At 37.9% G+C, this 22,235-nt stretch overlaps 1 protein-coding gene across 9 annotated transcripts in view; it reads left to right on the forward strand.

Annotated features, from left to right (window-relative positions):
- The window catches only part of CDC42BPA (CDC42 binding protein kinase alpha), a 183,601-nt gene that overhangs the window by 126,793 nt on the left and 34,573 nt on the right, over positions 1-22,235 (forward strand). For all 9 annotated transcript variants that reach the window (XM_065679746.1, XM_065679748.1, XM_065679745.1 and 6 more), the window contains 7 exons: positions 338-462; positions 6,953-7,058; positions 7,649-7,797; positions 10,003-10,094; positions 12,742-12,818; positions 20,971-21,090; positions 21,728-21,808. In XM_065679746.1, the coding sequence (XP_065535818.1) occupies positions 338-462; positions 6,953-7,058; positions 7,649-7,797; positions 10,003-10,094; positions 12,742-12,818; positions 20,971-21,090; positions 21,728-21,808 (750 nt within the window). The remainder of the gene's footprint in view (positions 1-337; positions 463-6,952; positions 7,059-7,648; positions 7,798-10,002; positions 10,095-12,741; positions 12,819-20,970; positions 21,091-21,727; positions 21,809-22,235) is intronic.

Genomic DNA, 22,235 nt, shown 5'->3' on the forward strand with positions numbered 1-22,235 from the left:
GCCCTTACAGTGTAGGTTTTTTCATATAGAACATTCCACACCTATATGTTGCACAGCAGAAACCTCCTAAGAGTTCTGGAGGTATTTAGAGACTAATTCTCAGAAAACTAATTAACTAGAGTAAAAATGCAGTTCTAGTCCTTAAAGATGGTCTTTCAGTACAGCTAAGGTCATACATAAGAAGAGATTCTGGCTTTTATTGTTGCATGGTGTTCGTCCTGATGGGTAGCATCAATTTCTAAAGCAATGTGAGTGAGAGAAACACATGGGTTTGAGTCTGCAAAGGTGGAATCATAGCAGCTTACACCTTTAACAAGTTGTGCACATTCTCATTTAGCTCACTGCCATGTTTGAGAGGCTGAGTATGAATAACCGGCAGCTGGAAGAAGAGATGAGAGACCTGGCTGATAAAAAGGAGTCCGTGGCCCACTGGGAGGCCCAGATTACTGAGATCATCCAGTGGTGAGTCCTCTGCTCTAATGTCACTGCATAATCCCCTCAGGATGTGGTAGGGCTGTTACTTAGTTTTTGCCTTTGCACGTGGCACTTGGAAGCGCTTAGGTAAAATCTTACAACCGGCCTGGATTGTGCTGTATTTTTCCATGAGATTTTAATAATACCTAAATCCTCCTTAAGAGTGAAAGTGTCTAACCAAACACAACTTCTTTAAGTGCAGAAGAATCATGGCCATTGGGTGTGGCTTGTGGCTCTGGAAGAATGCTGGAAGGATCGTGCTGAGCTCACGCCTCGGAGAGGGAACAAGCCTGGGAAAAGCAGTGGCTGAGTGTTTGTGTCTTGGCATTAATTTCCTTCATCTGCTTGTCATGTGGCAGAATGAAACAAATACAGTGCAACTTTTATGTGATGGGTTTTTTTACAAGGAGGGCATTTGAGACTACCACAAATAAATAATGACGTTATGTTTCTAAAGTCTTCTGGCCAGTTCTAATAAATCAAGGACAAAAAAACCCAAGTTGAAACTATTCAGAGAAAAAGATTGTTTTATCTAGGTGGTCTTTATTTTTCCTCTCCATGCCTGCTTCTCTCCCCTCCCTTTTATGGTCTGTTGCAGTGTTTAGCATCTACAAAACCATTTTTCATCCACATACTTTCTTTACAGATTACCCACTTCTGGGAAGATTTCATCATCATATACTCATCTTTTTTTGGATTACTACTTGGTTATTCCCCCCCCCATTATTCTCATCTCATGTTAGTAAAAATATCTAATTTGTTGTGTCAAAGCGAAAATGGGAAACGTTTCTTACAATGAAACTGTTTGGTATTTTTGTAATGTCAGTATCATTTTGTTATCCAAATACACAGAAATTTGGCTTTTGCATGTTGCCATGTGAATACGTAACAGGAAAGAAGGGCTATCCTCTGGGCTTCTTAAAGTGTTCTATGCAGTGATTGTAACGTATAGTATGTAATGACAGTCTGTGCTATGAAGTCCATAGTGTCTGAGGCCATTATATTTCTAGCAGAGGTTAACAAATGTACAGGGTCCACTTTGTGCGTATTCCTTTTCAATCTTGTCTCTCATAACTGAGTATAGTGGATGGCATCACAGAAATAAAAAATACATAAGAGTTGTTTAAATGAACAGTTAATTTCTAGGTAATCAGAAATGCTTATTTGGGAAAAAAAAATCAAGGTAACAAGGCAGACAAGTCTATTATTTCACATTCCATATTGTAATAAGGTAAAGCTTATCATTCTTAATGCAGCCAGGTAACCAAACCCCATTTTTCAGATTTACATGTGAAAGCACTCCTGAAATTTGTCAGTGCTGGCAAAAGCCAAGTTTGAATTACTTAACACAATGTAAAAACATACCAACAGCCATTAAGAATGTCCCTGCTCCGATTTATGAGAGTGTTTAATATTTTAAGATGTGCTACTGATGTGGTTTAGGCTTGCGATAGAGGATCTCACATGTATTAGAGATGTGGCTGTGGGGGTAAAAGAGGTTTGAGTGTTTTGTATCTCTAAAGGTACCTAATGAAACCAGTCGGGTACATGCAAGACTAACTTTCTGAATGAAAGATACCATTTTACTGATCCCTAATGATAACGTGGGGTTTTTTTTAAATATATGGAACTAAAAATTAATTCTGTGAAAAGAAAGAAAAAAGTACTGTGAGCAGACTCGAAAGAGATTAAAAAGATGTGGCTTGGTTACAGTTCCTAATCGTGATACACATCCCAATACTTTCTCTCCATACTTCTCTCTGCTGATGTTAACTTTTTTTCAGCAATGTGAGGCCTTAGCTTGGCTCACATATTTTTTCTCATTATGTTTTGATTTTCCATGTGTTACCCAGGTGATCTGGTCATGTCCCTCTGCTGGCCTTAGAATTCCGCACTGCATACTGAAAGCAGGTCCTTCTCTGGGGATTTTTTTTTACTGCGAACATGGGATGCTATATGAAGTATTTAAACATCTATAAGAACGCTAAACATTTTAAAAAGGAGAAAAAAAAAAAAAAAAAGAAAATTAGTCTCCTTTAACCCTTCGCAAGCCGTGTTTTCCTCAGAAGAACACACAGTTTTAATCCATACCTGTCCACCTCTTCAGCATGACAACAGAATGCTTTGGTGCTAACAAAATGGGGGAAAGCTTGTAGGCTCCCTCTTGAAAACTAACAGATTATTCACATGATACTACCTTAAGATAGGGATTTGGGGGGCATACTTTCCACCTCTTGGTGGAAACTTGGCGTTTGGCCACCATCATTGTTTTGTACCAAGATTCGTGAAGGATGGGAGGGAGTAGATGGCCTTAATTACTGGGTTTGTAAACAGTTTGTTCAGCAGCCCATGGTAGTTTGAGGGATTTGTTGTAGTCCTGTTGTAAGTAACACAAGCCCAAGGAGTCCGTTATGTCCTTTGATTGCTTTGCCATCTAATAGATATCTCTCTCAGGAAATCTGTCCCCTGTTTGAATCCATTTTGGGTGGTTGTCACTTTCTTCATGACTGCTTGCACCCTTTTTAAATCATTATTTCCTTTAGATTTTATAACTTGTGAGTTATTTGGATGGCCTATTATGTTCCCTTTGGCTTTTTCCTGCTTTCTTACTGTGCTTTCTTGAATCTTTTTAGGGCAAATGTACAAAAGCCTTTTTATTTTTGCTGTTATTATACCAAGATTCTATAAATACAGCCAGATTTTGATACAAACACTTGAATCAAACTGTCATGGCAAATTCTAATATGGTAGCAACAGACCCTCACAGATCACTCAGCCTTAATGGAGCTATTACATTGACAATTTATATTAGCCAAATCACTCATCATTCCTTGACAAGAGTAAGAAGTATTGAGGCTTTTATTGTCAGCTATAAATTTTCCTTTGGGAGATGGGAAAGAGATTGATTGCATTGGAGTTTCATGCAGTCTCTTCAAAAAGGAATCCTTTAAATAGCCATGCTACCATGTTTCTGTTCTGCTGCAGAAAGGAGGTTGATGGAAATCTTGGTAGTGATTCCCATTGTACTTGGCAAGAATCTTACTAGTCTCTCTAGGAGGGATTCATGTAACCTTGTTCTAGAAGTCCTAAGGCAGACAAATAAATCCCATTAGTAGTACTTTAGAAATCACTTTTTCTCCCCATTGATTGAAATTGAAGCCTAGGCAACTAGTTCAAATGAATAACGCTGTATTGTTGAGTTACGTTTATAGAGATGAGCTAAATCCTACCTAATTTACCTAGTAGATGTTAGGCTTAGATTCAGCTGGGTGGCTCTCAGGAGAAAGCACACACAAATTGTGGAAGAGGATTAGCAAAAATTTTGGGAAAGTTCAACTGTAAGAAACTCAAAACATGAAAAATCCTGGGCTGCCTCATGCTTATGGTGTGAATAATCAGAAGTTTAGTATCTATGAAATAGAAATTCAGGAGGGCAGTGGGAAATGTCAGTGTTTGGGAGCAGAGTGAAGTGTTGAAACTTCTTAGAGAAGCAGCTTTAAATCCAAATTTTGTTGAGAAGAGTTGGGGGGAACTAAAAAAGATGCAGGGTTTGAGCGCAGTGATACAAAGATGGAAATTTAAAAGCATTGAGAAACCAGGAGAATTGGGAGTGATGGCTCTTGAATGTCCTTAGTGGTTTTAAATCAGGAAAGATGCAGCTTGGCCTAAGACCCCAGGGCTTTAAGACCGCTCCTGTTCAGCAAAACCGTTTAGGCTTCTCGGTCCATACTGTATTGTAAAGTAGGAGACAGAGACCTGGAGAGAGTCTGAGTTTCCGAGCAGCCTGACAAATAGCATACTAGATATTAGTCAGTGCTTATTCAAAGCTTGTCATGGTGTTAGCTCCAACCAAGCAGTTGAATTTAATGTGACAGGAATTTGTACAATGTTGCTGTTGTAGGTTCTTTATAGTTAATGAGCTAAGCTTGCAAGGGCACTTCTGTTATATATGAAAACAGAACAGTTAACCTCAGCTAAATTTTCAGTAAACAAAGTTGACTGTGTGGAACCTGAAGAACTTTTCTGTTGTTGTGCTTGGTAGGGCTCTCCCCAGGAAGTGGGGTAAGAGAGAAACATTAGTAAGAGTAACTTTACCATTCTTGATCTGGTTTTTTGTTTTTAAAGCCAAGCAAACAAAAGCAACCCAGGAAAACAGTAAGAAATCAGGAATCTACAAGACTCAGTTCACGCAACCCATTTCACATCAATGTTTGCAAACATATCTTTAATCACTGTTCATTATCGGGGGAATTTTGCCATCTAGTGGACAACAAAACTATCTCCCCCAATTTGTACTGCTGTTGTTTATTGTCTTCTGAAGTCTGAGGAGTTTCCTTGAACTCGGTATAGATTTCTGCAAAAAACTGACTTTATCTTTTCATTTTCTAGTTTTTTACATGTTCTGTGAAACATCTTTCTGAGGTTTTTCCATGTGCAGCTTTTCAGTATTCAGAGCCTGAAGGTTCTGTGTATCATAGACCCAATAACTGAAGTGTTTCCTTACCTTCCATAAGGAAGGATCTGTATGGCATGATAAAACTTGACAAAGAAATTGGACATTGAAAGTTTGTCAGCTTTAGTTAGAAAAGTTAAAAGAATAAGACTTCAATTTCATTTTAAATCTGACATTGTCCCTTTTTTCCCCTCAAAGTTTTTACATATTAAAAACAGAGAAGATAAATGCTGATTCCTACATCACTTTTCCTTGCTTCTACATCACTTTCTTGCCTTGAGAGCGTCACATTCCTTTTACTCCTGCTTACATTACACTCTTTTCTTTTTACTATGTATTATGCACCTTCCACCCCCTCAAAAGCATCTCAGTGCTATTTCCTCACATCTTTTGCCCACTGTTATATGCTAAATAGTTTGTATAGGCCAAGTTCATCTGTATCTGGTCATTGCAATGTGTCCAGCGTGTTATGGGAAAAGAAGTTGGAGTGCTGCTTCCATTGAGTTCTAGTATACCTTGGGAAAAATAGTGACTCATTAATATCAAAACTCTCACTGACTTTATTAAAGTTAAGATGTGTTCTTTTCTAGGCTCTTCCCTACCTCTTGAACTAAATTACAAGCAGGAGACAAAGCAGATAAAGCCCAAAGCATGAATAAGTGCTTAGTTTTTCATGCTGGGTGTGAGTTTTGTGGTCACTATTTTTGCATTAGCCTCTTCCGTATTAAAGCAATTTTTCTTATGTAAACTTTAAACTGCTCAGCCAGAAGTCAGTACAACCTGTAGGTGTTTAGTCCATGGCTTTTGCATTGTGACCTTGCCATAAGGCCACTGTGGGAAAGTTCTTCTGTTCCTCCCCGTGGCAGTTCAGAGTGTGTGCTCTCTGTCTTTCTTGCCTCCTAGTCTCTAAATCTTTGTTGAAATACTGAGTTTATTAATGGCAAACTTGCAAGTAGAGCCATTTCCATATTCATTGTGTGCATGAAGTCCATGGCATCAACTAGAGAAACTGATACTGCTTTATTGGTATGGAGGGGGAATTACTCCAACAGAATTACAGCCATGAAGGAAAGCAAGGAAAAGTTAATTTCTGTTAAATAGAAATATTATTTTCCCACTTTCCTCTATGTTATTTAAAACTATTAGATGCTCATTACTTAGAGCACATTCTAAACATTTCTGTGGTTAGCGCTGACAGATCTAACTGCGATCAAGCTGTGGTATTAGACTGCTGGTCTTCAGGACCAGCTCAGAGACTTGGGTGTGCCCTGGTGTTGCAGAGCTGCGTGTGTTCTTCTGTGGGTTAGATGAGTATGTCCAGAGCCTGGCATGTGAGGTGAAAGGAACTAGGGGTGTGTGTGAGTCTGTTTGGGTAAGGTTTTTCATAAGCTACTTAATTTTTAGTGACGTAATTTTTTGGCAACTTCCTTTTCTATGTTAAAACCTGAGGCAAAGTGAAGAAAGATCCTTCTGCTGTCATTAATCACAAAGTCTTTTTTTTCTCTTTATAACTGATGGTGAAAGAATCTCAAAAGCAGGCACATCTCCTCCTTGATGTCTTCACACCCAGAAAACATGCATTGATAGAAAGCAAGCTCAGAGAGCCTCTTCTGGCTTATGTTGTTTAATAACATTGGAATTATATTCTCTCTTTAATTAGCATTTCTCGAAACAGCATCACTAATTCTAACTACTAGTTCTCATAGTCAGTTGATACATTAAAGTAAACCACTAGTTCCAATACTGTGTTATACTGAGACAATTACTTTCTTAGATACATAGTTCTTTAATCTTTATTGCTTCTCTTAAAGATGGATGTTTTTATTGGATGTTTGCAAAGCAGTAAAGGCTTAGTTCTCTGTGGTTTTCTTTATTAAATTTTTTTTGTTTCCTTATGCTCTATGTTTTTTGTTTTGTATTCTGCTAGTTTGTGTTTCTGGTTGCTATTTTGTTGAAGGGATTTGTGGATTTTTTTCCTTTCAATTCTTTGTTAAAACACCCTTTTCTTCTTCTGTAATTGTTTAGGGTAAGTGATGAAAAAGACGCTCGAGGTTATCTTCAAGCCTTGGCCTCTAAAATGACAGAAGAGCTAGAGGCACTGAGGAACTCCAGTTTGGGTGCAAGAGCTACAGTAAGACTCTTTCCATATGTCAGAGGGGATTTTGTTTGTCAAAACACTAATTTGATAGTTTCAGCTGCAATTTCCACATGTCTGTAGAGTCTGTGTTAGTCATAAGTTAAACTTTTCCAGAACTTCTCTTCTGAATAACCAAATAGCAAATTTATTGTTTATCAATGAATTAAACACCAACATCTTTATAACGTGCTTTTATCTATGTTGCTGTTCAAGTACCTGGTTTATAATCATATTTGAATTTGTTAAAGTAAGTCTATACTTTGGGTCCTGAAAAACTTAGTGTTGTGAAATGTGAATGTCCTTCATAGCCGTCATATGAGTTGACGCACATCCAAACTAGAATTCACAATGGTTATAAGATAATAACAGTATAAGATGTTCATTTTGCCCATCTAATACTTGAGTTTAAAAATAATACTTCTAGTAACAATGCTCTTAATTTTTTTAGATTACTTTGAAATTAATGAACTCTGACATTAAGAACATAACAGACAGAAATGTAATTGTTTGAAGTTAGTTCCATTCCTCAGTTTCAGCTTTCCTTCCTCTTAGCCTTTCTTTTCCCTTTTATTATTCTTTGTTAGGACATGCCCTGGAAGATGCGCCGCTTTGCAAAACTGGATATGTCTGCGAGGTTGGAACTACAGTCTGCTCTCGATGCGGAAATCCGAGCCAAACAGGCTATTCAAGATGAGTTGAACAAAGTCAAAGCTTCCTGTATATCTACAGAGTGGTAAGACTGAATTGTTCTGATGAAATATACTGTGATACCTCCTAGGGAGTGTCATCAAATCTTGATTTTATCTTGTCTGTCAAAATCTGGTAATGAATGATGTGCCAGTTCCTTACATCCAAATGTGAAAAAAAGACCATATGTCTCTTTATGGTGTAAGCAGCTGAATACCAGATTGGGAGGGATCATCTGGTCCAAGCTTTCTAGGCATGGCATGACCTAGGCTAGATGTTCCAGCATCCTGTCCAGCCGCATCTTAAAAAAGTCCAGTGTTGGGGAATTCACCACTTCCCTAGAGAGATTATTCCAATGGCTGGTTGTTTTCACTGTGAAAATTTTTTCTGTTGTATCTGATCAGAATCTGCTCAGGAGTAACTTGTGCCCATCACCCCTTGTCTTTTCCATGTAAAGATATTCCTTGTAAAAAGGGAGTCTCCCGTCTTCCTTGTAGCCACCCTTTAAGTACTGGTGCATGGTGATGAAGTCTGTCCTGAGCATTCTTTTCCCCAGGCTGAACAAACCCAGTTCTCAGGCTTTCCTCACAAGGCAGGTTCCCAGTTTTTGGATCATCTTTGTAGCCTTTCTCTGAACCCTCTCCAGCCTGTCCACATCTTTTTTTGAATAGTGGGGACCAAAACTGAACTCGGTATTCTAGTTGTGGCTTGGAAAGTGCAGAGTAGAGTGGGATAATGATTTCTTCATCTCTGGTGGTGATGCGCTTGTTGATGTAACCCAGCATCCTTGGGTTACTGCACTTGCACACTGTTCACTGTTAGGCCAGGTTGGATGAAGCCTTGGCTGACATGGTTTAGTGTGAGGTGTCCCTGCCCATGTCAGGGGGGTTGAAACTAGATGATCTTAAAGTCCTTTCCAACCCAAACTATTCTATGATTCTATGATTCACCCATATTGAAGACTTTCAGAGGGGACAGTTTAATAATACAATCTCTCCTAGTTGTGTTAACAAGTTCTAATGCAAGCAGAGTTTGCTTTTGTGTCTTTAACATACTCTCTTCCATTCTGTTGATAGCTGCATTGGGTTAGCTGACAAAAATCAATCCTTGCATACAGATTTGCACAGTAATAAGATGTGGTTATGGAAGATGATGAATTCTTGTATGCCTTCCTCAGACACATCCTCCCCTCCCTTTTTAGACTTCATTTAGGTGAATGCCTAAAGCAGGGATTAGTGGGAAGACATTCCATTTCTAGGTTTCCAGGTTCAATCTAGCTTAGAGCGATTGACTTGTTTTGCAGCTTCAGAAAAGTTGCAGACTTTCAGTTGCTCTCAGCTGGACAGAGCTGAGATTCAAATACGTTGTCTGTAAAGTGGGAATACCACGTCCACCTGACTTAGATGTTTTTCAGACCTCATAACATGATGGGCAGCACTGTAGATCCTCTAACAGGATGTTTGCTTTGATAGACAAGATGAGAAGTGTGGTAGAAATGTGTTACCTATCAGCTGTGAATCAGCAAGCACTGAGACAACTAGCTATGAAGTAACTGAGAATTAAAATAGTTCAATATCATCTATGAGAATCACAGGCACTGTGAATTAACAAATTAAAAAAAAAACAAAAAAACAAAAAAAACAAAAACAAAAAACCCCAAACAGTTTTAAGCATAAAATAACATGTGGTCTTTTTTTCTCATTCACAGGATACAGGCTCACACAATTACTCTCTAATTAGAAACATGAGCATATTTAATGAGTAAACAGGGGCAATTAATTGCTTTTTATGTTGGCTTGGGTTTTTTAAATACCATACTAAACAGGTCCCAATAGATTTCTGAATTCATTCTGCATTTGATGACATCCAGAAGCTTGCTGAGCATTAATTTTTAAATAGCATGCAAAGATGGACTGTAGTGATAGGACAAGGGAAAATGGGTTTAAACTAGAACGGGAGAATTTCAGGAGAGATATAAGGAAGAAGTTCTTTACTGTTAGGCTGGTGAGGCACTGGAATGGTTTGCCCAGAGAAGTGGTAAATGCTCCATCCCTGACAGTGCTCAAGGCCAGGCTGGACAGAGCCTTGAGTAACATAGTCTAGTGTGAGGGGTCCCTACCCATGGCAGGGGGTTGGATCTTAAGCTGCTTCCCAATCCAAACCATTTTGTGATTCTGTAGACAAAAAAAAGTGACTTGTATCATGGGTTCTCAATATTTACATAGTTTTTTTTGTTTGTATTCTTTTGAAGTAAATTGCAAGAAGCTGAGAAGAAGAACATGGAGCTGTTGACAGATATTGAAAGGCTGAAAAAGGAGACAGAAGAGCTTAGATCAGAAAAGGGTATGGCAACTGATATCCAAGTAAATAACATGCTTGACTTTGGTGGGTACATCTTATCAGTTGTCACCTTGCAAGTAGAATATGGTACTGACAGACTTTGGCATACAAAATGTGAGCACAACAATTGCATGTTAAGATGTACCCACAGCAGTTGCATTTGCATTTTAACACGTATTGCACTTCGGGTTTGTTGATGTGCTTGAACCAGGAAGCTATTATTTGAGTTGGAATTGCATTGGTTTTGTTTGACATATGTATGGTGACTTACTGCCAGAAAACTGTTACAAGTACAGATACAATTTTTTTTCCCCTTTAACATGGGTGAAGGTAGTCAGACTTCAACACTGATCATAGTAGTGTTTTATGGATGTTTGGGGCCTGTCTACACAGAGAGTAAGCAGCTGCTGAGGCATTCATAGCTTTTGTTTGTTTTGTGGGATGGCTTTTGTTGATTGGCATTGTAACCACGCAGTCATGTTTGCTTTGCTGTGGTTTTAAGAGTATGTTCTGGGTTTCCTAGTGCATCTGTCTTAACAGTATTTCGCATTGTTGCTGGGAGAAAAGACTTTTTGGTAATTCTGAACTTAAAAAAGAATTCATTATGAGATGATAAATGATTTGGCTGATTCTTTCCAGTAGCTCTGTTGTTCGAATCTTATGAGTCACATGGGAAGAAGTGATTTTTCAGGCCAAATGGAATTACCTAATTTTCAGCAGGGAACTGTTTGAACTCCAGAGTTTCAAAACCCTGCAACAGTAGGGATGCCAAATAGTCTTCAGCTTCTGCAACCTAACAGCATGTCAGTCAATAATGTATTGTACATTCATCTCCTATATTCAGCCTCCAAGTGCTGGTTGACTGGTAAAAATAATACAGACCTATACAGAACATTAAAAAATGACTGATGCCAATAAGCAGATAAGACTTGGGGAACTGATATGTGTTCATCTTGATGCTTAGCACTGATACCAGGATTGTGCTTTTTCCAAGTCCTTGGAGAGGAACTCTTGATAGCATCTCCCTGGAGACAACAGCTTTCACTTAGAGATTCTTGAACTGTCTTAAATATTCTGCGTGGCTGCTCAACTTCTGAAATCTTCCTTTGTGTTAAGCAATGTGTTAAGAATTTATAATTAATGTTTTATGCTGTATTTTTTCTAGTGTTTGAGACCTTACTGGTTTTTTTGTGAAAATGGAGATAAACTTTTACTCTTTTCCTAAAGAAAAGAAAGAAAATGTGCTGTTTAAGGAACAGTTACATATTACACTTTTTGCTGGAAGTAAATTAATAAGATTCTACTGCAACTATTCAAATATTATTTTTAGAAATACACCTTAATCCAAAATCCTTATCCTCTTTGGGCTTGGTTTTCTCTTATAAGAATAAATATTGATGTTTGAATCATGAACTGTATAGAGGATTCAAATTTAGTCAATGTACAGTGGTAGAGTAACTTCCTGTGTGTGGAAATTGATTTATAGGAAGGGATTACTTAGATTAGCACTTGAATCCATTGCTCTTTATAAATGATTTCCAGAAACTTAGAAGGATGGGGGAAAAAAAAAGATTACTAAAAAAGATTCTGTAAAGCAGCAGGTAATTTGAGAATTGTTTTTAGTATTTTAGTGGGATTTCAGTGTATTTATGTTTTGAAGAGGAAACAGTTCTTTGTAACTCTTTGTTCACTGTGGGTTTTATTTAGAGCAAACAAGGTGATATATGTATAAGAGCAAAACACCGATATTTTCTAAGATAAGTAAGTGTCCTTTGATAGCATCAATCTTTTGAGATGCACACAGTTATGGAGGCTCTGGTCATAATAAGTAAAAATATACTGTGGGTATGAGTATATACATATAATATTTATATCTATTCTCATATCAGGAAGCTAGAGTTTGTACACATCTGTGATTTATGAACACCCACATAGCAACTTGATATGCTCCAAAGAAAAGGAGAAATAAAAAGAAATATATCAGTTGGAGCAAGTTAAAATAACAATCAAGATGTGCCAGCCTCTGCAGCTTTGGAGGGTGCAGCATTTCTGCTCTGCTTACTGGCTGAAAACCATGGAAATGGTGTATCTTGACAGTGACATTTGAATCTTGCCCAGGATTGTATTACTCCTGGACATATGAAAGTGAGAGGTAACAGGCATGCATGGAGCATGGATCAAGGAACCTGTATTATTTGGGAATGCAGTATATTCCCCAACCATGTTCTGTGCACTGCTGTGGAACCTCACTGTTGGCTGCAGCCATCCCATTACCATAGGCTGTCCAGTGTGTGACTAGAGCTGGGTGACACCCACCGTGTTAGCCTCTGTGCCAGTGTGTCATGCACTGCTTGTTGCACATTAGGAATCTGTGCCTTCTGCGTAACAGACAGGTGCTTATAGTATGGTTTCATGCTGAATTCACACCACACATATCCTAGCTTGGAAAATGTTAATTAAACATAGGCTGCTTGCTTAGGGCATGTATATCTGTTAAAAAACTCTTACTCTGGAAACCAGACAAATGTGACAACTCACTTCAAAAAATGTAGGTGGTTCAGGTGGATACTCAGACCCGATTCAGCAAGGCAAAGGTCCTCCATGAAAAGGTCATTTTTCTGTAGCTTAAAAACCTGCTGCTGTTTTCTAGGTGTAAAGCACCAAGACTCACAGAATTCTTTCTTGGCATTTTTGAATGCGCCTACCTCTGCTCTGGATCAATTTGAAGTAAGTGTACAGCTATTCTAACTCTCTGTTAGTCAGTGGAGCTCCTGCTGTTATGTGCAGGTTATATGCTTATTTACTGAGAGTTTGCTACCGATTTTGCCATATTGCTCCATTTATATTTGTGTATAATAATATGTGAGAATTGTTTGTGATTTACAGTGCTGGCTGTCTTCTCTTGAACACTGGTGATCATAGTGATTTCTCTCTCAAACCTTGACTGCAGAAATTCTCCTGGTTTTGTAGCGAACATGGAAAGTGTAGTTGTTGAAATGGCTTTTCTTTGTATTTAGAAAAATGCTAAGTACTGCAGATACTGGCTTTGTAAAAATGAGGGAAAACACATAAATAATTCTTAGGTGTATTCTATGAAGTCCTTGGTACCATGTATTTATCAGATGGTTTTCATTTTCTGTTCATTTTACACAGATCTGTAAAATCCAGATAATTAATATGCATCTCCTCTCCACAGATCCTAAATACTTAAAAATAAATCTGTATAATTCCTTTGCCAGTTCTAGACAAAAGGCCACTTTAGGTAGAAAACCTGGAAGAAAAAACTTGAAATGACACTGTACCTTTCCTATCTTCTGTTTTTAATCAACAGTAAGCAATGCACTGTTTTTATCTGAAAAGAACAGCTGGGGTGAAATATTGGTCAAACTGACTTCAGAGGGGACAAGGCACCTGTACAGTTACACACTGGTCTAAAATTCCCCCCTGTGTTTTTTGTGATGGGTTTGTAAGGTCATCACACGAACGAGCATAATCCCTGATGTTACTAATGTCCCCAGATTTATTTTCTTGTCATTACATATTCATGAATTCATTGTTGTCTCTTGAAGTCCTCGCATTAATACCATTTTTTATTTGCTTTTGAATTACTTCTCTTATAAGTTACTTTCAATATAAAACTCCTGGTGGAGTGCAGGAATATTATTTTATTGAGAGAATGCTGGAAAAACATTGGGGTTTTTACAGGTAGTTTATTAATTGCCTGTGAAAGGCAATTAATGGCAACTTACTGAGGTATCTGTTACTGGAACTAGTTATTTACAGTTCTTTAGTCTTGCACTTTTATTTATACTGAACAGTTTTCTTCATCCATCTCTTTCTTTCTCTCTCTCTCTCTTTTTTTTTTTACTGCTGTTTTCATTAAAATAGGATTCCTTTTCCTCCTCTTCATCCTCATTGATTGATTTTATGGATGACGTAAGTCTGACTTTTAAACCAGTAAATCCCCCAGTAAGAGAGCAGTTGTTTGATTTGGAATAGTCAAACATGAACGCAGTCAACTTAAATCTGCAAGTGCAGTAGAGAACAGACTTCCTATAATAGCATACTTACACCTATTTATATAGACAGATGTTAGATTTTAAAGTAAATGTTTTTTTGTAGGTTAAGGTAAAGAATTATTATTTACAATCAGTTTTTCTAATGGGGAGCAGCTGCTTTTGGGCCTTATCTACTGATATGGCCTGTGGGAAATGGTTCCAAAACCACTGGCATGTTGATTTAATTTAGTTCTGTTGCTTCATACAGTTTTCTGATCACTTCAGTGAAAACATTTTCCTTGCATACAGTTAATTTCTGTTTGCTCAAATAAAGAAAATCTCTTTTCTGTTTTTTATTGTAAGAATATATGCTGAAATATAACTTCATTATAACTGAAGTGAACTTAACTGCTTTTTATTGCCATTTGAGATGCTAGTTTTCTGTCAGGATACTGTTCAATATTTAGCCTAGTTAGTTGCATAATAAGGGAATTGAGTTTAAAGCTGAAAACTGACTGCATTATATTTCTTCCAGACTGAAGTAGTAGGCACGTAGAAGTAGATAAGTTTATTAAAATCAGAGTATATGCAACGCATACGTAGTAGAGAACCATCCACTACAACTCTGTAGGTATATTGTGTATATCTGTGTGTGCTTATATATATGTGTATACACATTTATGTTTAAAGTAGTATAGTCCTGTTTGCATTAAAATATAATGAAATTTATTCTAGAAATGGCTGCTGTGAGGGGTGTAACAGAGAAGGTATATAGTACATGGGCCTGTTGTACTGGTGGCATTACCTTTCACAGACACTGAAAGAATGTTTTTCTTCTAGATGCTTTTTTTTCCCCTAGATCAGGTATATACTTCAGCCAAAATGTGAAGGTACATCTTGGGTACTGCAGCAGGGAGTATTTGCCTGTGTTTTTGTAAAGCATACAGAAAACTCCATCTTACACCAAAAAAAAACCCCACCCCAAAACCACAAGTAGTTTCCTGTCATGTTAAATCTACAATAAATGAATAATATTTATAAGTTTATGGGGGTTAAAGAAGTGTTCTCTATGTTGCCTGAGCATTAGGAACACTTAGTGTGTAGCAACAGGTTATTTTGTAGAAAGTTACTTTTAAAAATACCTAATACCCTCTCCTGAAACCTGATAAAAGAGAAATAAAGTATATACATAGCAGAGGAACTGATAATGTTCTATTTTGCAAGAGGAAAATGAGGAAAAGAAAGGTTTCCTGGTTGCTATCTAGTTAATTTTGAAGGACATCAGTACTTTATTCTGTATTTATTGAAACATTCTTCTTCATCAGTCCGCCCAGGTCAAATTTTTTCAAATACCCATCTTTTAGGTAAAACTCCAGGTATTAATGACTATTTTAATTTAGTTAACAAAATTAAATTTTATTTAAATTTAATTAAATTTAATTAATACTGTTGCATGTGGATGACTTAAAACACACAGAATCAAACTTTTGCTGTTACACCTTCAGTCTGAGTCCATCAGGAGCAGGTTTTCCTTAGCTGCCTTGGGCCCAGGTACACTTCTGGACTGGGCTGACCAGGGGCTAACATCTCTTTTAACACCAGGGCAGAATTTTATCTCATCTGCTAAAACTGCAGGAGAAGAGAGTTGACTGTTCAAAGTTGGGAAGGGTTACTATGCAGGCAAATACAAGACTTGTTGAGCTAGCTGTCTTTATTAGATAAATAAAGCTGATGTAGGTGTTAGTAGGCGAAAGGTGCTTTAATGCAGTTGTGCTTGAAGTCAGTTCTGCATCTTTCAAGTATTGGACGGTTACTTGAGTCATTCATAGAGAAATTTGTAACTGAATTATCAAAATTACTGGTTAATTTATGTTAAGCTCATTGAGTTGCTTCAACATCAAAATACTAGGCACACTTAAATGAAAATAAGGGTATTAAAAATCCCTTCCCACTGAATTTGACCTCCATTCCCTTTCCAGTGTCTCTTTTTTGGCAGTAGTTACATTGAAGGACAGTGTTTCTTGCAGCATCTCAAGAAGAATTAATCTGTGCTCAGTTAAACCTGAGAATCATAGAATCATAGAACAGTTTGGGTTGGAAGGGACCTTAAAGCTCATCCAGTTCCAACCCCCTGCCATGGGCAGGGCTGCCTTCCAACAGGCCAGGTTGCTCCCTCCAAGCCCCGTCCAGCCTGGCCTTGAACACTGCCAGGGATGGGGCAGCCACAGCTCCTCTGGGCAGCCTGTGCCAGCACCTTATATTAAGGCTAAGGAAGAATTAGAAGTCCTCAGGTAGGACTTAAACAGTGCTGCACTATTGCATGGGTTTCAGGAAAGCCTGTCCTGTAATCAAGGGGCCAAGTAAATTTTACTGATGGCCTTTATTGTTCCTTCAGCCTCTGTGCTTCATGAGGAAGTGACAGAGTGTAAAGTAACATGCAGTTGCAGTTATCTAGCACTCTTTGCAAGATTTCAGATCTGTTTACCCTGTGGATGTGTAAGTAGCACTGATTCTGGCCCACTGGTGACATTTGGAGATTACTGGTACGTCCTGTGTGTCTGCCATCACTGCTGAAGTGAATTCCAGTTCTTTTTTTTTATGAGGAAAACAGTAGTTTTTGCAATTTCTACTGGAGAAAAGTAAAAATAGATGCCTCTGTAGCCTGCAGATGCTGAGCAGAAGTGGTATCTCACTATCCAGAGGAATAGCAGTCACTGTTGGTTACAGCTATCCCTCCTGGAGAAGATACTTGGTGAGGCTGGCAGAACTGGTGCCTAAACCATCATAGCTGTGGAAGTACGTGTGTTCATTATATCTTCCGTGCACATGGTAGGGTGCAAAGGGAAGTAGGGATGAGTTTTGCTGTCCCTGGTTTCTGATTTTGATGGGAAGGGAAAGTGACCCTCATGGACTCTAATATACTAATTTCTAAATCTTTGCTGCTGTTTCTCTCACGTGTTGCAGGCTGTCTCTCAGTAATGCTGTCTAGGTGTTCAGTCTCCTGTGTTCACTACAAGTGTCTGATAATGGAAATGTTGGATTTGATTTGGGTTTCTTGCCAGGTGGATCCTTGTATATCTTGCTAGCTACCAGAAGCATTCAGCTTGTTTTATTTAAAGATGAATTTGGACTTAATAACAGTAAAATGGGATCCTATTTTTCCTTGGCAAAATTATTTTCCCCACTTGCTAGAAAATATTATTTTTCCCCTGTTATCAACACATTACAAATTAAAAACACATGTCTTAAATCCTCCTGCAGGTTCTCCTCGCATGCAGTCCCCATGGGCTTGGGCTAGATGAAACAAATCTGAACTTTGTAAATAAGCACAGAATAAATCGTGTTCTGAATTCTCATTATTAAACAGAATAAGCCATGGTGTTCTGTGATGAGAGCCCTGACTCTACCTGCACATTTGTAATTAAGTTTAGAATAATTCTGGTTCTTGATGATACTTTAAATTGGATATATTGTGCCTCCAAGAGACTGCTTTATTCACCCTGTTGACAGTACAGAGATGCTATTATTTGATGTTATTAGTCTAATGTATCTGCAGTTTCACTGCTATTGTCCAGTGCAAAACTACACTTTGAAACAAATGTTCTTTTTGTGTGTGTGTGTTTTCCCACTTGTTGCCCCAGAACATCTTGTTTTCAGAACCCTTGTAAAAATGAACATGTTTTTGTGTGTCTAAACTCTGCTTCTGGAGATGTAGAGTGACCAATTCTGAGCCAATGTATGCGTCACTGTTTGGTTTTGTAACATATTCTCCTCTCTTTGTTAAAGCGCTCTCCTTCCTGTACTCCAGCTAACAAAGGCAGACGTGTAAGAGGCTGTCCTACTCTATGTGGCCCTTTATTTTTTGCTTGTTGTGTACATGCCTTTGTTTAATGTATGGATTGTGAACTTCCCTCACTGCATGTCTTGTGCTGCTGCTACTGTTTGCTGCTGCTGCTGTGCTTTTTGTTGTTTTACAGCTGTGGGCTAAAAGCTTTTGGAGTATTTAATTTGGAAATCCTATAAGCAGATATCACAGTAACTGGAGAAGATGCATTTAGTACATTCTTATTTCAATATCAAAGTTCTTTATGAAAGCTGATCAGGTAGATGCAGGTCGGACAGGTGAGCCAGTGTCAAATGAGGCCCTGTTAGTTTCCTTGCCCTTAGCAGAGGGCATGTGTTGAGTTATAGGTATTGCCTATAGAAGGTAGAAATCTGGCATTTGGCATCTTCATAGCAAAGGATAGAAAATACGACAGTACAGAGATAAATATAAATGGAAAGTGGGGACCTGAGCACATTGGAGAATGAAGGATGGCAGGAAGAATTCATACAAGGAAAACAGCTGTGAAGCTGGAAAGCTCTGTGATGTTTCAAAAATCAAGGTGGATTTTTAAACATGGTGTTTTGAAAGCTTTGTCAGACTGAATTCGTACTAGGTATGCTCTGTTTTAAACTCATACTGCCACTTCTGTATGTTTTAGACATGTATGATGATAGGAATAGGGAAGCATAAAAGTGTTTCTATTGAATATTCAATAAATAAGCACTAATGCCCAACAGCTCTAATAATGACCAGTTCAACACATATCACTGAGTCTCAGGCAAGCTTACAGTAACTGCTTTGTTTTGTCAGCTGTGGCTCCCATTCCAAAGCTTGTCTCTCCTCAAGATGTGTTTATACACCATCCGGCTTTGTCTCAGACCTATACAGGTGACAATGTGGAAGCTGACAGGGCTATTACAGTTTGATAGGAAATACTGAAATACGCTTTTGATAATCCAGTGAATTAGTTTAAAACTAATTTTAATGGTGTTAATATAGTCCATGTAAAATTTTAGCCATACTTGAGTCAGGTTTTATACGAAGTTCTTCTCATTAAAGCAAGGAACTTGGAAATTACTGCAGCAGCACAGCTTAAGGCCCTGTTTCTGCAGTAAAGGTGGTGATTAAATTCCCTTCAAACTCTGTAATGGTAGATCAGGTTTGGTATGTTTCACGGGCTTTTTATGTTCATAACTAAAGTAAAAAGACATTTGTTACTGGTTCAGCAGTTGTCTTCAACCACAAAGGCTTTGTAGCACATTCCAGAAGACTTCTGTCATTCCTATCATGCTTGTATTAAATTTTTTAAGAGACACCATGAAAATTCTTTGGTATGCAGATTTCACTTTGAAAGGGAAAGCCTTTGGAGTACGTGGAAACACTTATGCGATGATAGATTGCATCTCTGACTTTAACTTGCAGAAGAAAAGGAATGTCTGTTTCTTGCTATGAAAAATTTGCCTGTAGTTACTCATTGGGCTTATTTTTTAATAACACTCTTAAGGTAGAATTATTGTAGGTTGAGCAGTCTTTGAGTTATCTGATAACCAAGTTATCAGATGTTTAAACTTGAATAAAAAAAGCTTAAAGTAATTGAAACAATGTTATGTATCAGGGGATTTACTGCTTAAAGACATCAGTGTTTCTAACACTGGATAAAGCTTGCAATTATTATTTGCTTCTGATAAACCTGAGCACAGAATCTTTGCTTTACTGCTAGTTTTTACCTCAATGCTTGAAACACATCATCTATGTGTAGAAAACAGGTGTATCCCAGGATGAGAATTTCCTGGTTTCATTACGGAAATACTTGCAGGCATCTTAATATGCCTGAGTTGATTAAGCTGGTGAGCATTCTCCACCGGATCGTTCTTTTGAAGGCTGTGATAAAAATAGAAGCCATCAAACTTAATTCACTCCTATTTTAATAATACTAATAATAATGATAATGGAAAAAGAAAAACCAGCAACTGCACCTGTTAACTACCATGACTGAGTTTCTGGAGAACAGGGCTGTATATGCATGTGTAAGATTGGCTTGGCAATATGTTTTATTCCCCCAAAGCAGTAAAGTTTGTGGAATCCTTAGTATGATGGCAATGGCAAATGAGATAAAAAAACCCAGCAAAACCCCAAAATACTGGAATGTTCAAATGTTTTCTGAAAATCTTGCTGCATATTTTAGCTGGTGTGCAAGCCTGCCAAGTCCTTAGCCATGGGGAGCTGATGGTAGCATTGCTTCAGAAAAGCCATGCATACAGTGGAGCCTTCAGTAGGCCTCATGCTTTTAGTTTTATTGTTAGTGGAGAAAAGCATCCTCATCTCATTACACTGTATTTTAAAATATATCAATCTACAGAACTTTGGGGAGATTTCTTGTTTTCAAGGAAGAATTCTGCATTCTCTGGCTTGTCAGTTGCACTGACAAAAGCTGACTTGTTATCCAAGATACCTGGTTGTACCTATCTGCATTGTTGTTCAGTGTAGTTCTGTGTTGGGCTTAGTTTCATTGTATATTAAGGACTAGGAAAATATTCCCCTGTAGAAGCTATATTCCTGGTAAGGATGTCTTTGTGGTTCAAATGGGGAGCAAAAACCCCCTTGACTCTCCACAAAATAGGTTGTTTGCTCTGCTTTTTCTCCTTATTTTCTTCTAATTAAGTTTGCAATGATTTACATGGGCTATATGGGCATTCACTTCTAAAAACATCTCTACCACCAGTGGACAAACCCCAGTAGTGTTTAGAAAATACCTATTTAAAATGCTGAATTGCAAATCTTTTTGAGTATTTCTTGGGCCCCTGCACTAGCAGCTGTTATGCATGTGCTCACCTCTCAGCAGAAGCCTTGGTGTTCTCATATTCAATGATTTTCATTGCATTTTTGTCCTTTAATTAGGAAGTTGCTTAAAACTGACTTTTTATTCTCTCAGTTCTCTCTTAGGAATTCTACTGCTCCCATATCTTGTTTTGGTAAGAGTTGAGAATTCTTTTTTTTAATGATGTCTTTGATTTATTTTTTTGGTTGTTGTTTTTCTCTCAACTTGTTCTCCTAGATTGATTCAGTTGAGAATTTTACATTGTCTAATACTCCGTCACGGGATGAAGATAGCAAGTCTCACCTTCATTCAAGATCAAGGTCTCCTTCTACAGCTAGTGAGATTGAACCAATTGAGGTACTTCACTCTTGACGAAGTTTTGTCTTGCTTTTTGTTTTTTAGGAATACTAGTTTCACTCATATAAAAATTGCTACTGCAGATCCTTTTGTTTAGAATGAAGCTCACTCCTTTTCAGCAAGACTATTTAGTAATAGCCTTATAATAGCCTTCTGCACTAGTAGTGAACTGTATTTTGGGGAATGTGGCATTTCACATTCACATATGGCTGATTGGTTAGGGATGGGTACTGTGTTGTATCAGTTATCAGATACAGTCTCTCTTCATAACATATCCTCAGTCATGAATAATGAAGAAATGTTGGCACAAAGATAATGTTACACTGTAGTTTGTAAGAGCAAACTTTGGAGTCCTGCTGAAAGTCTTGTCAAAACGAAATGTTAGTCAGCTCTGCAGCTATCATAATATATCCCCTTTCACTATTAAGAAATTTAACTCTGATTATTTCACATTATAAAACATTCAGTCAAATGTTTAAGGTCAAGTTATTTTTGACATTTAGGAGATGAATCTTACACGTAATATTCCTATGTTTGGGGATGAGGTGGGTGGAATATTGTAGTGTTTTACTTTATTCAAGCTACCCTTTATAGTGTGTACTTGATATCTTATTGATTCTTTGGGGACTGTGTTCAGGTTACAGATCATCCTCCCCGTTCAATTCACACACCAACCATGAGGACAGCATATATTGGATCGGGACTGTCTGCACCAAAGGTATTAAGTCAAGCGTTCACACTTCTTACAGTGTAAGGGGGAAAGCATCACTCCTGGGCAACAGCTTCAGAACTGTGTATCACAGTAATCTTAGCAGAACTGCCTGGAAGGGTTGCTTATGTACAAGCTGGTTGCTTTCTAATATTTAAAACCCCTCATTCTTACATTATGTGGTGTGACAAGTTGTACTAGGCATTCCCCTGTAGCAGCACACGAGGGCTTGTTTATAGGAAAAGCAGTAGTTTGGACATTAGAAATTGCTAAATGAACCAGAACACAAAGAAAGTAAAAGAGACTTCATAGAAAATGAGCGTTCTCCTGCATGTGTCTGACCAGCCTCCCTCTATATTCTGCATACGATAAAATTGGTATCACTGTGGGCCGTCTCTGCTTAGGAGGTCTGTGTGCTTATTAAGTGCTTGTTTTT

The sequence above is a fragment of the Lathamus discolor genome, chromosome 5 (genome assembly GCF_037157495.1).
Source record: "Lathamus discolor isolate bLatDis1 chromosome 5, bLatDis1.hap1, whole genome shotgun sequence".
Taxonomy (NCBI): domain Eukaryota; kingdom Metazoa; phylum Chordata; class Aves; order Psittaciformes; family Psittacidae; genus Lathamus; species Lathamus discolor.